At 39.5% G+C, this 16,045-nt stretch overlaps 1 protein-coding gene across 2 annotated transcripts in view; it reads left to right on the forward strand.

Annotated features, from left to right (window-relative positions):
* SYT10 (synaptotagmin 10) overlaps positions 1-16,045 on the forward strand; it is a 116,377-nt gene that overhangs the window by 35,089 nt on the left and 65,243 nt on the right. For both annotated transcript variants that reach the window (XM_086401354.1, XM_086401355.1), the window contains exon 2: positions 599-956. In XM_086401354.1, the coding sequence (XP_086257480.1) occupies positions 599-956 (358 nt within the window). The remainder of the gene's footprint in view (positions 1-598; positions 957-16,045) is intronic.

Here is a 16,045-nt window from a genome sequence, read left to right on the forward strand (position 1 = left end):
GCTTCATGACTTCAAGGTAGGTTGCAAGGAACTAACCTTCATTTTGCAAACTCTTGGACCCCCTTGTACTATACTTGGAAATGATATGTATATATCATGCTTTTCTTGTATACAACTGGAAACTTCCTGGGATAGAATTTTTCAATTTTTTCCTTTGAATATATATATATATATATATATATATATACATACATACATATATATGCGTGTGTGTATATATATATATATATAGTTGGAGTATAATTGCTTATAATACTATGTTAGTTTCTTCTGTACAATTAAGTGAATGAACTATATGTAAATATACATATTTCCTCTCCCTCTTGGACCTCCTTCCCACCTCCCACCATCCCACCCATTTATGTCATCAATGGTATAGATGAACCTATTTCCAGGGCAGGAATGAGATGCAAACATAGAGAACAAACATAATTATTAATATTTCCTCCTTACGAAATTACTTAAAAGTAGATTATTGAAACTCTAAATCGGCATACTATTAGTAATAACCATAATATCACATTATCCCACAATTACTGCTCTGCTATATACATTATCAATGACTTAATATTTCTCCTACTTTGTAATTTTTTTCCAGATATTTCAGTCAGCCTGTTAGCAGTTGTTGTCAGCTTTTGTGGCCTGGCCTTGTTGGTTGTTTCACTTTTTGTCTTCTGGAAGTTATGCTGGCCTTTCTGGAAGAGCAAACCCATGACTTTCAATGTCAGTACTCTACCACAGAGCATGTCAAGTGCTCCCACTGAAGTTTTTGAGACTGAAGAGAAAAAAGAGATTAAAGAAAATGGAGAACCAGCACCAAAAGTTATTGAGCCTGCAATAAAAATCAGCCACACTTCCCCTGATATCCCAGCCGAAGTCCAAACTGCTGTAAAAGAACATGTAATTAAACATGCACGTGTGCAAAGACAAACAACTGAGCCTACATCTTCATCCCGGTAAGGAAAGATCAAATAAACAAAACTCTTTGGGCTGTGTGTGTGTCTGTATTTGTGTGTGTTGTATATGATTTTCTAAGGGAGAAAAACTGAGGTGGGAAAGGAGAAAAGACAAACTAGAGAAATGAGAAAGAGGAAAATAAATAATAGAGTAAGGAGGGAATTGATAGGACAGAATAAATAGGGATGAAGACAAAGAAATTGAGGACAAAGTCAGACAGAGAGTGGTACCATGAAAGGTAGAGGTTTCATTAAAATAATCTAATTAGAGATTTATTTATTGGCTTTTTCCTTTGAAATATTTTTGGTTGATCTCCAGTCTTTTGATTTAGTTTAATACAACCAATAAATAAATCAGCCATTTGCCTTGTGTTCCATTAAATCATCTACAAGTTCACAGTCAAAACTGAGTAACAGAGGCTAATGTTAGTTTACACTTGTTTAGCACCTATACCATAAACTGCTAGAAAATTTCATTGCTTATTGTAACTCACAGACCAAACTATTATGGTAAATTCCACAACAGCTTTGGTGAGTATCATGAACATAGCAAGAGTGTACATGAAGGGAAGCCACAGGGAAACCTCCTTAAAGTGATACATTTTAAGGAGGTACATTTTAATTCAGCCTGGAAAAATCAGCAAGTTTATGTGAACAAAAATAATTTGCTATAGTGTATTTCAAATTGTGTTAACTGTAAATGGGAAAAGATTCTTATGAAAAGATTTTTTTCTACTAAGTATGGTCTTCGATCTTTACCATGAAAAACCAACATGTTGGCTGCGACGGGTGCACTAAAGCGCGGGCGGCTGTGACTGGCGCACTAAAGCAAGGCGGAGAGGAGCTACCCCACTTCCGAGGTCAGGGGCAGAAGCCGGGAGGACCCCATGCCCGAAGGGCGGTGGCCAAGAGTTACCCCATGTCCGAAGTCAGGGGCAGCGGCCGAGAGTGCCAGGCTGCGCCGGCGCAGGAACGACCGAGAGGAGCTACCCAAGTCTGAGGTCAGGGGTGGCTGCCAGGAGCAGCAAACCCACGCCCGAAGCCAGGGGCTGCGGCTGGGAGGCGCTACCCCACGCCCCCACACCCGAGGCCAAGGACCGCGGCCGGGAAGAGCTACCCAACACCCGAGGCAGGAGCGGCGGCTGGGAGCAGCAAACCCATGCCCAAGGCCAGGGGCTGTGGCTGGGAGGAGCTACCCCACACCTGAAGCCAGGTGCCGTGGCCGGCAGGACCAACCCCAGGTCCAAGGAGTGATGGCTGCATGGGCGCAGGAGGGCCTGGAGGAGCTATCCCACGTTGAAGGTCAGGAAGGGCGGCGGTGAGGAGATACCCCTCATCCAAGGTAAGGAGCAATGGATGCGCTTTGCTGGAGCAGCCGAGAAGAGATACCCCACGCCCAAGGTAAGAGAAACCCAAGAAAGATGATAGGTGTTGCAAGAGGGCATTAGAGGGCAAACACACTGAAACCATACTCACAGAAAACTAGTCAATCTAATCGCACTAGGACAACAGCCTTGTCTAACTCAATGAAACTAAGCCATGCCCGTGGGGCAACCCAAGATGGGTGGGTCATGGTGGAGAGATCTGACAGAATGTGGTTCACTGGAGAAGGGAATGGCAAACCACTTCAGTATTCTTGCCTTGAGAACCCCATGAACAGTATGAAAAGGCAAAATGACAGGATACTGAAAGAGAAACTCCCCAGGTCAGTAGGTGCCCAATATGCTACTGGAGATCAGTGGAGAAATAACTCCAGAAAGAATGAAGGGATGGAGCCAAAGCAAAAACAATACCCAGCTGTGGATGTGACTGGTGATAGAAGCAAGGTCCGATGCTGTAAAGAGCAATATTGCAGAGGAACCTGGAATGTCAGGTCCATGAATCAAGGCAAATTGGAAGTGGTTAAACAAGAGATGGCAAGAGTGAACGTCGACATTCTAGGAATCAGCGAACTCAAATGGACTGGAATGGGTGACTTTAACTCAGTTGACCATTATATCTACTACTGCGGGCAGGAATCCCTCAGAAGAAATGGAGTGGCCATCATGGTCAACAAAAGAATCCGAAATGCAGTATTTGATTGCAATCTCAAAAACGACAGAATGATCTCTGTTCGTTTCCAAGGCAAACCATTCAATATCACAGTAATCCAAGTCTATGGCCCAATTAGTAATGCTGAAGAAGCTGAAGTGGAACGGTTCTATGAAGACCTACAAGACCTTTTAGAACTAACACCCTAAAAAGATGTCCTTTTCATTATAGGTGACTGGAATGCAAAAGTAGGAAGTCAAGAAACACCTGGGGTAACAGGCAAATTTGGCCTTGGAATATGGAATGAAGCAGGGCAAAGACTAATAGAGTTTTGCCAAGAAAATGCACTGGTCATAGAAAACACCCTCTTCCAACAACACAAGAGAAGACTCTACACATGGACATCACCAGATGGTCAACACCGAAATCATATTGGTTATATTCTTTGCAGCCAAAGATGGAGAAGCTGTATAAATCAACAAAAACAAGACCAGGAGCTTACTGTGGCTCAGATCACGAGCTCCTTATTACCAAATTTAGACTTAAGTTGAAGAAAGTAGGGAAAACCACTAGACCATTCAGGTATGACCTAAGTCAAATCCCTTATGATTATACAGTGGAAGTGAGAAATAGATTTAAGGGCCTAGATCTGATAGATAGAGTACCTGATGAACTATGGACTGAGGTTCGTGACATTGTACAGGAGAAAGGGATCAAGACCATCCCCATGGAAAAGAAATGCAAAAAAGCAAAATGGCTGTCTGGGGAGGCCTTACAAATAGTTGTGAAAAGAAGAGAAGCGAAAAGCAAAGGAGAAAAGGAGAGATATAAGCATCTGAAGGCAGACTTGCAAAGAATAGCAAGGAGAGATAAGAAAGCCTTCCTCAGCGATCAATGCAAAGAAATAGAGGAAAACAACATAATGGGAAAAACTAGAGATCTCTTCAAGAAAATTAGAGATACCAAGGGAACATTTCATGCAAAGATGGGCTCGAGATAGGACAGAAATGGTACGGACCTAATAGAAGCAGAAGATATAAAGAAGAGGTGGCAAGAATACACAGAAGAACTGTACAGAAAAGATCTTCATGACCCAGATAATCAGGATGGTGTGATCACTCACCTAGAGCCAGACATCCTGGAATGTGAAGTCAAGTGGGCCTTAGAAAGCATCACTACGAACAAAGTTAGTGGAGGTGATGGAATTCCAGTAGAGCTATTTCAAATCCTGAAAGATTATGCTGTGAAACTGCTGCACTCAATATGCCAGCAAATTTGGAAAACTCGGCACTGGCCACAGAACTGGAAAAGGTCAGTTTTCATTCCAATCCCAAAGAAAGGCAATGCCAAAGAATGCTCAAACTACCGCACAATTGCACTCATCTCACATGCTAGTAAAGTAATGCTCAAAATTCTCCAAGCCAGGCTTCAGCAATATGTGAACCATGAACTTCCTTATGTTCAAGCTGTTTTTAGAAAAGGCAGGGGAACCAGAGATCAAATTGCCAACATCTGCTGGATCATGGAAAAAGCAAGAGACTTCCAGAAAAACATCTATTTCTGCTTTATTGACCATGCCAAAGCCTTTGACTGTGTGGATCACAATAAACTGTGGAAAATTCTGAAAGAGATGGGAATACCAGACCACCTGACCTGCCTCTTGAGAAATCTGTATGCAGGTCAGGGAGCAACAGTTAGAACTGGACATGGAACAACAGCCTGGTTCCAAATAGGAAAAGTAGTACGTCAAGGCTGTATATCGTCACCCTGCTTATTTAACTTATACGCAGAGTACATCATGAGAAATGGGGGCTGGAAGAAGCACAAGCTGGAATCAAGATTGCTGAGAGAAATATCAATAACCTCAGATATGCAGATGACACCACCCTTATGACAGAAAGTGAAGAGGAACTAAAAAGCCTCTTGATAAAAGTGAAAGTGGAAAGTGAAAAAGTTGGCTTAAAGCTCAACATTCAGAAAACAAAGATCATGCATCTGGTCCCATCACTTCATGGGAAATAGATGGGGAAACAGTGCAAACAGTGTCAGACTTCATTTTTTTGGGCTCCAAAATCACTGCAGATGGTGACTGCAGCCATGAAATTAAAAGACGCTTACTCCTTGGAAGGAAAGTTACGTCCAACATAGATAGCATATTCAAAAGCAGAGACATTACTTTGCCAACAAAGGTCCTTCTAGTCAAGGCTATGGTTTTTCCAGTGGTCATGTATGGATGTGAGAGTTGAACTGTGAAGAAGGCTGAGCTCCAAAGAATTGATGCTTTTTAACTGTGGTGTTGGAGAAGATGCTTGAGAGTCCCTTGGACTGCAAGGAGATCCAACCAGTCCATTCTGAAGGAGATCAGCCCTGGGATTTCTTTGGAAGGAATGATGCTAAAGCTGAAACTCCAGTACTTTGGCCATCTCATGCAAAGAGTTGACTCATTGGAAAAGACCCTGATGCTGGGAGGGATTGGGGGCAGGAGGAGAAGGGGACGATAGAGGACGAAATGGCTGGATGGCATCACTTACTCGATAGGCTGAGTCTGAGTGAACTCCGCGAGTTGGTGAGGGACAGGGAGGCCTAGCGTGCTGCGATTCATGGGGTCTCAAAGAGTCGGACACGACTGAGTGACTGAATTGAACTTAACTGATTGTAATAGTAACATTGTTTCTGATAATAACGGTCTAATAATAGCAGTATTTCTCTGATTCCCAGACGTAACAACTAGTTTTACCCTAGGGACATTGTAAAAATCAAAAGCAATGAGGGTAAGTGATATTTTCTGCCAAACAATTGACTTCCTAATCTTACCTTCCTATCTCTCTAAATCAAAGATGCATTTATGCTTTCTGATATGACATACTTTTTGTGGATTTGGAAATCTATCAAGTTGAAAAACTGCAAGAGTCATGTTTACTACTAGGATTGAAAGAATATTCAATATATCTTTTGTAAAATTAAAAAAAAAGATTGTATCTATAAATAAACCATTCTGAGATAAATTCCAGTGAAATAGGTAAGAATAATTGTTAGTTCAGGGATGAGGAACTTTGGGGTAAGGAGGATGGATGAAAGTGTTATACTTTTCAAACTATTTAAATTTTATAACCTAGATGTGCTTCGTGTTATTATGTTGACAGGTTTTCCTGAGCACTGCATCCATTCACTTTTATGATCCAGTATGCATTAATTTAAGTTTATTTATAGATAGTTAATTCTAAAATAATTATTCCATATGCTTCTTCTTTATAGGAAAAAATGCTTTAAGTTTATTTCATGTGGTTACATGATTATCATTACTATCAAAACTTCAAATTGTGGCCAAATATGATATTTAATAAAGCCTTAACATACTCAGAAATTTCAGGGTAAAAATATCCAATTAATCTACAAGACATTTTTAAAAAAATATTGATACTGTCTGTGACTATATATCAACTTAGTGTTCAGAATTATTCAAATTGTTTAGTGGATAAGTGCACCCCAAATAAAGACACTCAGTTAATGAAGATAACTTGGGCTTCTCACGTGATAATCTGCCTACCAATGCAGGAGACACAGAAATCGTGGGTTCATACCCTGGGTCAGGGAAATGTCTTGGAGTATAAAATGATAACGCACTCCAGTGTTCTTTCCTGGAAAATTCCATGGACAGAGTAGCCTGGCAGACTGCAGTCCATGGGGTTGCAAAGAGTTAGACACAACTGAATGACTGAGCATGTACAATAAGAATAACTTGCCTTTCTTTGCTCAGTTTTTTTTGGAAACCTCAGAAAAATAAAACACTATCTCCAAAAGATTATCTGTTGAATGTAAACATACAACTTATCCAATTATCACTAGCTAGCGGGGAAGCCTGGTGGGCTGCCGTTTATGGGGTCGCACAGAGTCGGACACGACTGAAGTGACTTGGCCGCAGCAGCAGCAGCAGGGGAGAATGAAAGAATACATACTGAGAACACATGTTTGAAGAATTGGTTTTGGATGCAGAATTGCTATCTAGAAATAAAATACAGTAAAGAGTGACAACACATCATTTTAGCACTAAATTTCTCAGTCAGTGAGTCACCGAGTCATGTATGGCTCTTTGTGACCCCATGGACTGTAGCCCATGAGGCTCCGTCCATGGAATTTTCCAGGCAAGAATACTGGAGTGGGTTGCTATTTTATACTCCAGGAATTTCTCAGTAATTATAGGAAATTAAATCAGAAAAAAATCATTTTTTCTCTTAATCTTAAAAAATATAAAGATGGCATTGTACATATGTCTCATATTTTTTAAGAGAAAAAGTATAGTACAGATTCATAGTTTTTCTATAAGCTTGATATCATTGACCTCTTTGAATTTCCTTGTTTATGAGAGGTTGGGGAAGGAAGAAAATAAAATATCATTTTTGAGTGCTTGCAGTTTAGTCACCATGCCAGCATCCTTCCTGCTAATCCTCCACCAGCCTGCATGAAGTTATTATTAATTATCCCTATTGCTTCTGAGTTAACTGAAATCCAGAGAGGTTCTTAAAATTTCCTAAAGAAATGAAGCTGGTGAAAATTAGAACTCACGTTTATCCAGATTTATGTAACACATTTTTAGAGTTAAAGCCAAGAAGATATGGTTTTTTCACAATCAGATGTTACAAACAAGGACCTGCTGTATAGCACATGGAACTCTGTTCAGTGTTATGTAACAGCTTGGACAGGAAAGGAGTTTGGGGGAGAATGGATACATGTATATGTATGGCTGAGTCCCTTCACTATTAACCTGAAACTATCATGATATTGTTAATCAGCTCTACCCTATTACAAAATAAAAATAACAGGAAAAAAGATGGTTACAAAGTCCACTGAGGACAGGTAGCTTGGAGGTTGGAGAATGAGGGCATCTTCCTGCTCATTCTGCTCAGTTAGAAATGTGGAATTATATGTGGTTATCATGAATAGCTAGTCACGATTTTAATCTGTTTGACCTTGGGATGAATTTCTTGCAGAAAACTTGATTATTCTATTTCTCAAAACTCCCCATATATGTTAATTACTTCATCATACTAATTATCTTTATATAGAGAGGAAGGGGAAATTGATGTTTATTATACAGAGAGCTTGAGGGCACATTATTATAAATTGGATTATTCTGCTCAAATGCTAACTTTTCATTGAAGTCTAGCAATATCAGGAACCCTACCCCACCAACCCACACAGTAATTTAACTTTAATGCTTGGTTCCCTCCCCTTATTAGGATATCCCAGCTCTAGTCTGGTATCAGGACTCCCTTTTATTTGGCTTAGACAATAGATGACAAGCATCATAGTCTCTCAACTTTTAGTTGTCTCTATTTTTAAGTGACATCCTAAATAGTTAACAACATGCTAGAAACTATCGCATTTCTCAAGTTCTCATCTTCCTTTTCAAATATTTGGACATTTGACCCCATCAGCCTCCTGGCAGCCCAACAGACGTCTGTGTATTTCTTACTATTAACATTATTCTAGCATCTATCTTGATTGCTTTTTCATTCATCCAGTAGTCTTACTTAGTAGATATATTCAGTAGATATAACTTTTAAGTATGGTCAGGGTATTCTGCATACTGTATCTGATCTGCAACTCTAGGGAACTGAGAAAAACATCCACAACATAATGCAGAAAGATAAGAAACATAAGAAATTACAGTATTCAAAATTACAAGTACATACTGTGTGGTAGAAAATGTGGACTTAAGAGAATAGAAAAATCATTGCCAGCTGAGGCATGGATCTGAGGCCGAAGGAAACTAGAAATTCACATAAATGGCAATTCGAAGAGGGTATGAATTCCAGATGGAAACATTTTATATGGAAAGATACAGAATAGGAAATCTTGCTATGAAAACATCAGGTAAGTTACCTTGATCAGAAAATAGAGGTCAGTTGAGGGATAATTGAAGATAAAGTCAGTTGGAATTAAAGTCTGAGAAGGCCTTGAAATCATAGACAAAATGTTCAAGGTCTGTCCTGTCAAAAATATTTGTGTCAGAAGAATCTCTTGGTTAAAGAGCTGTGTTTTAGTGAACTTAATTTGACGACAGTTTGAGGGCAGGCTGTAGAAAAAGACATCTATTTTGAAAGTAATATATTAGTTCAGGCATGATAAAAATCAGGAAGTTGCAAACAACTGAATGAAAACTGAGAAAAGTTATAAAGGAAGAATCTAAGATTTCATAAAAAGTATTAAGTGACACTTCTGTCATTCCAAGTCTAGTCAAATCCTAGACTAAAAGCTTGACATTCAAACTTTTGATGTTTGATGTATGTGTCTGATGATGCCAAGCTGCCATTATAATGTTTTAGGTCCATATTGCCCCAAACATATAGCCCTGCCTTCTTAGGCAGAAAATCTGCTGATTTCACTTCTGCATTGCTCTTGAAACCTAGACAAAGCACTGTAGGAATTCAGGATATATTTGTTGGATTTAAAAAATCAGTAAATGAATTTGATGACTTCATCTTATCTATCCAAATGGGTCTTTCATGGTTACCAGTTAGAAAGGTCCTTGGTCTTTTTATCATCTTCCTGTAGATCTCAACTTTGTTCTTCTGTGCTCATTTCCTTTGTCTAGAATGACAAACTGTTTTATTCACTATCAGATCTTTAAGGAAATAAATCTTTTCCTATCCAATTATCAGTTATTGTCCTTTAAAGTCATATCTACAGTCTAGCAATTGTTTATTGTCTTAATGTTGAGCTCTAGCTGATTGCCATACCTAATAGGATAACTTCTCAGAGAACCAGTGTGTATATAACCTACTTTAATGTGCTCTTTTTTTCCATCATTGAAAGACACTGAGAGTGTTAGTTGCTCAGTCATGTCTGACTCTTTGTGACCCCATGGACTATAGCCCGCCAGGCTCCTCCGTCCGTGGAGTTCTTCAGGAAAGTATACTGGAATGGGTACCCATTCCCTTCTCCAGAGGATTTTCCCAACCCGGTGATTGAACCCAGGACTCCTGCATTGCAGGTGGATCTTTACCATCTGTGTCACCAGGGGAGCCCCAATTTCCATCACTGGGTAAGTGCATAAAAAGCATCAAGTGACTGATTTTGATTGATTATATCTCCACTTTCCTCCTTTAAAGACATCATCAGCTGGTGAGATAATAATGATGGTTAATCCTAAGTCAACTCCCTAGGATGAGTATAAGGAACAATTTTCTATGCATTCATTGCTATTGTGAAATGAGGTGAATTGTAAGTGGCAAAATAATTTGTTGAGGATGAGAAAGTATGTTGGTTGATCACTTTTAGGATTCTAAGTACCTACTGAAAATAATTAAAGAAATCATTGACTTATATGTGCTGATGGATTTACATTAGCCATGGTTTCATAGAAAAGTAATTCTTAAAGTCATCACAAATAAAGTTAGAAAGAACACTCAGAAATAAATTATGCAAAAATATTTTAATTATATATAAAACTGAATTGTATAGTTTTCTTTAAGAGATTTTTTAAAAATTAAATCCTTCTCAAAAGATAGCAAAAGTTGCAATTTTCATTCCAAGATAGTGAACAGAGTGGGAAACAAGATGTTACACAAATGAAGAATTTAGAAGATGTTTAACTGCTAGGATATCATGACCAGAACAATAGGAGAACCTCAGATCTGTTGTTGTTCACTCACTCAGTGTGCTCAACTCTTTGTGACTCCATGGACTGCAGCACATCAGACTTCCCTGTCCTTCACTATCTCACAGAGTTTACTCAAACTCATGTCCATTGAAATGATGATGCCATCCAACTATTTCATTGTCTGTCACCCTCTTCTCCTCCTGCCCTCAATATTTCCCAGCATCAGAGTCTTTTCCAATAAGTCAGCTCTTTGGCGTCAGGTGTCAAAGTATTGGAGGAAGCTTCAGTTTCAGCATCAGTCCTTCCAATGAAAATTCAAGGTGGGTTTACTTTAGAATTGACTGGTTTGATATCCTTGCTGTTCAAACGACTCTAAAGAGTCTTCTCCAGCACCATAATTCTAAAGCATCAATTCTTTGGTGCTCAGCCTCCTTTATGGTCTAACTCTGATACCCATACATGACTCCTGGAAAAACCATGGCTTTGACTATACAAACCTTTGTCGACAAAGTGATGTCTCTACTTTTAAATTTGCAGTCTAGGTTTGTCAAAGCTTTTCTTCAAAGGAACAAGCATCTTTGAACTTCATGGGTGCAGTCACCATCTGCAGTGATTTTGGAGCCAAATAAAATAAAGTCTGTCATTGTTTCCAATTTTCCCCCATCTATTTGCCATGCTCAGTGGTAAAGAATCCACCTGCAATGAAGGAGACCCGGGTTCAGTCCCTGTGTTAGGAAGATCCCCTGGAAAAGGAAATGGCAACCCACTCCAGTATTCTTGCCTGGAGAAGCCCATGGACCCAAGAGCCAGGTGGGCTGCAAAGAGGGTCGCAAAGAGTCAGACACAACTGAAGCAACTTTTCATGCACACACAATGGGAATGGATACCATGATCTTTGTTTTTTGAGTGTTGAGTTTTAAGCCAGTTTTTTCACTCTTCTCTTTCACCTTCAACAAGAGATTCTTTAGTTCCTCTTTGCTTTCTGCCATTAGGGTGGTGTCATATGCATATCTGAGGTTATTGATATTTCTCCTGGCAGTCTTGATTCCAGCTTGTGATTCTTCCAGCCCAGTATTTTGCATAATGTACTCTGCATATAAGGTAAATAAGGCATATCTAGTTCCTTGAAATAACAATTCATGAAATATACTGTACAGATGCTTGAGGTGGTTAAATAATCTCCTTTAGGAAACATATGCTTTTGGTATATAATCTAACTTTTGAAATGGAGTGGCTCTTCGAACCAAGGTCAGAGATAAAACCTTATAAGGTATAAAAACTAGGAGATTTTGTTTAATGATACTGATAAATATTATCTCCTCTTTATAAGCACCAATTATAAATTGGCTAGGGCTTCCCTGGTAGCTCAGCTGGTAAAGAATCTGATTGTAATGCAGGAGACTCCTGTTCAATTCCTGGGTCAGGAAGATCTTCTAGAGAAGGGAGAGGCTACCCACTCCAGGATTCTTGGGCTTCCCTGGTGGCTCAGATGGTAAAGAATCTGCCTGCAATGTGGGAGACCTGGGTTCAGTCCCTGGGTTGGGAAGATCCCCTGGAGGAAGGCATGGCAACCCACTCCAGTATTCTTACCTGGAGAGTTGCTATGGACAGAGGAGCCTGGAGGGCTACAGTCAGTGGGGTTGCAAAGAGTTGGATGTGACTGAGTGACTAAGCACAGTGCAGCACATAAATTGGTTAGGCCCACTTCTTCATAGTACAAATAATTCTTGGGAAGTTGACTTTTATTAGTCATAAGATCTTTTAGTAATCATTTGATATGAACTCCAACAGATATTTCCTGAATCCCAGCTTGTGATTATTATGAAATTCATAAAAAGATCAATGAAACTTATTTTCTGCTATTATAAAGAATACTAGTGGAAGTGTTGGGGAATGGTAGATAAATCTGAAGATAGGATATTTCAATACACTCTTTGCAGTATGCTCAAGGAGATGTGAAGGTACAGAAGGAGGGCCCCAGAGTGGTAGGTAAATTCATTTGAAGGATTTTAACACTTTCCTTCAAATCCTAGCTGAGCTCACTAGAAGAGAGGCTCATGATAGACATCAACATACTTAAAATTAAGGGACAGCCTAAGTGACATGTTTAGCATAGAAAGTTAAAGCCAAAATACATAATTATAAGGTCAAAAGACCTTATAGGGGATGTAGCAATACCAAACAAAATATTCTTGGTTTTATTATTGTGATAAGATGTTATTGTAAGATTTTTTTAAATTTAGGCTTTTATATTGCTTCATTCTTTTAATATAAAATATTATGTTTTCAGAACTTTATTTGTAGATAAAAAACTACCAAGAAAAATTTCCCAACCTAATTACTTCATATGCATTCCTTTAAATATATGATACATCAAAAGCAATTGCTTATCATCTCTTGTTTTGATTTATAAACATTTTTTAACATGATAAAAGGTCAGGGACAAGTATTTTCTGAATACCATAATTCATCTTATTAATTTCTATTAAAGAACAAATTTCCTTGAACAGAATAAAGATAAGTTACTCAAATTAATTTTAACCATTATATCACATAATTGAAAGAAAAACAGTTTTTCTCTCCAAACAGCTTTTATTATTATTGGATTGTTAGTCATATAGCTAAAGTTTTCACGGAAAATTTTAACTTATTTATTCAACAATATTTACAGAGCAGGGCTTCCCTAATGGCTCAGGGGTAAAGAATCCACCTTCCAATGCTGGAGACTTGAGTTTGATCCCTTGGTCAGGAACATACTGTGGAATAGGAAATGGCAACCCACTCCAGTCTTCTTGCATTCTTGCCTGGAAACTCCCATGGACAGAGGAGCCTGTTGGCTACAGTCCATGGGGTTGCAAAAGAATCAGACATGACTTAGCAACTAAACAACACCAACAACGGTATGTGCATCTCTGTGTATGTGTGTGTATTCAGTTCCATTCAGTTGCTCACTTGTGTCCGATTCTGTGACCCCATGGACTGCAGCACTCCAGACTTCCTGGTCTATCACCAACTCCCAGACCTCACTCAAACACATGTCCATCGAGTAGGTGATGCCATGCAACCATCTCATCCTCTGTCATCCCCTTCTCCTCCTGCCCTCAATCTTTCCCAGCATCAGGATCTTTTCCAAAGAGTCAATTCTTCACATAAGATGGCCAAAGTATTGGAGTTTCAGCTTCAGCATCAGTCCTTCCAATAAATATTCAGGACTTATTTCCTTTAGGCCTGACTGTTTGGATCTCTGTGCAGTCCAAGGGACTCTCAAGAGTCTTCTCCAACACCACAGTTCAAAAGCATCAATTCTTCCGCGCTCAGTTTTCTTTATAGTCCAATTCTCACATCCATACATGACTACTGGAAAAACCATAGCTTTGACTATATGGACCTTTGTCAGCAAAGTAATGTCTTCATTTTTAAATATACTATCCAGGCTGGTTGTAGCTTTTCTTCTGAAGAGCAACTGTCTTTTAATCTCATGGCTGCAGTCACCATTTGCAGTTATTTTGGAGCCAAAGAAAATAAAGTCTGACACTGTTTCCATTGTTTTCCCATCTTTGCCATGAAGTGATGGGACCAGATGTCATGATCTTAGTTCTCTGAATGTTGAGTTTTAAGTCAACTTTTTCACTCTCCTCTTTCGCTTTCATCAAGAAGCTCTTTAGTTCTTCACTTCCTGCCATAAGGGTGGTGTCATCTGTGTATCTGAGGTTATTGATATTTCTCCCAGAAATCTTGATTCCAGCTTGTGCTTCATCCAGTCTGGCATTTTGCATGATGCACTCTGCATATAAGTTAAATAATGAGGGTGACAATATGCAACTTTGATGTACTCCTTTCCCTATTTGGAACCAGTCTGTTGCTCCATGTCTGATTCCAAATGTTGCTTCTTGACCTGCATGCAGATTTCTCAGGAGGGCAGTAAGGTGGCCTGCTATTCCCCTCACTTGAAGAATCTTCCACAGTTTGTTGTGATCCAGAGGAACCAGAGATCAAATTGCCAACATCCACTGGATCATGGAAAAAGCAAGAGAGTTCCAGAAAAACATCTGTTTCTGCTTTATTGACTAATCCAAAGCCTTTGACTGTGTGGATCACAATAAACTGTGGAAAATTCTGAAAGAGATGGGATTACCAGACCATCAGACCTGTGTCCTGAGAAATCTGTATGCAGGTCAGGAAACAACAGTTAGAACTGGACATGGAACAACAGACTGGTTCCAAATCGGGAAAGGAGTAGGTCAAGTCTGTATATTGTCACCCTGCTTATTTAATTTATATGCAGAGTACATAATGAGAAATGCTGGGCTTTAGGAAGCACAAACTGGAATCAAGATTGCTGGGAAAAATATCAATAACCTCAGATATGCAGATGACACCACCCTCATGGCAGAAAGAGAAAAACTAAAGAACCTCTTGATGAAAGTTAAAGAGGAGAGTGAAAAAGTTGGCTTAAAGCTCAAAATTCAGAAAACTAACATCATGACATCCAGTCCCATCACTTCATGGCAAGTAGATAGGGAAACAGTGGAAACAGTGACTGGCTTTATTTTTTCTGGGCTCCAGAATCACTGCAGATGGTGATTGCAGCCATGAAATTAAAAGACACTTACTCCTTGGAAGGAAAGTTATGACCAACCTAGATAGCATATTGAAAAACAGAGATATTACTTTGCCAACAAAGGTCCATCTATTCAAGGCTATGGTTTTTCCAGTGGTCGTGTATGGATGTGAGAGTTGGACTATAAAGAAAGCTGAACACTGAAGAATTGATGCTTTTGAACTGTGGTGTTGGAGAAGACTATTGAGAGTCCCTTGGACTGCAAGGAGATCCAACCAGTCCATTCTGAAGGAGATCAGTCCTGGGTGTTCATTGGAAAGACTGATGTTGAAGCTGAAACTCCAGTACTTTGGCCACTTGGTGTGAAAAGCTGACTCACTAGAAAAGACCCTGATGCTGGGAAGGGTTGAGGGCAGGAGGAGAAGGGGACAACAGAGGATGAGATGGTTGGTTAGCATCACTGACTCAATGGACATGGGTTTGGGTGGACTCCTGGAGTTGGTGATGGACAGGGAGGCCTGGCGTGCTGCAGCTCATGGGGTCGCAAAGGGTCGGACAATACTGAGTGACTTAACTGAACTGAGTCTTCAACAGTATGTAAACTGAGAAGTTCCACATGCTCAAGGTGGATTTAGAAAAGGCAAAGGGACCAAAGATCAAATTGCCAACATCCACTGGATCATAGAAAAAGCAAGCAAATTCCAGGAAAACATCTACTTCTCCTTCACTGACTACAATAAAGCCTTTCACTGTGTGGATCACAACAGACTGTGGAAAATTCTTAAAGAAATGAGAATAAAAGACCACTTACCTACCTCCTGAGCAACTTGTATGCAGGCCAGGAAGCAACAGTTAGAACCAGACATGGTACAATGGACTGGTTGACAATTGTGA

Source organism: Bos grunniens, chromosome 5 (assembly GCF_055505025.1).
Source record: "Bos grunniens cultivar Pamir isolate PY7600 chromosome 5, Bosgru_T2T1.0, whole genome shotgun sequence".
NCBI classification, from domain to species: domain Eukaryota; kingdom Metazoa; phylum Chordata; class Mammalia; order Artiodactyla; family Bovidae; genus Bos; species Bos grunniens.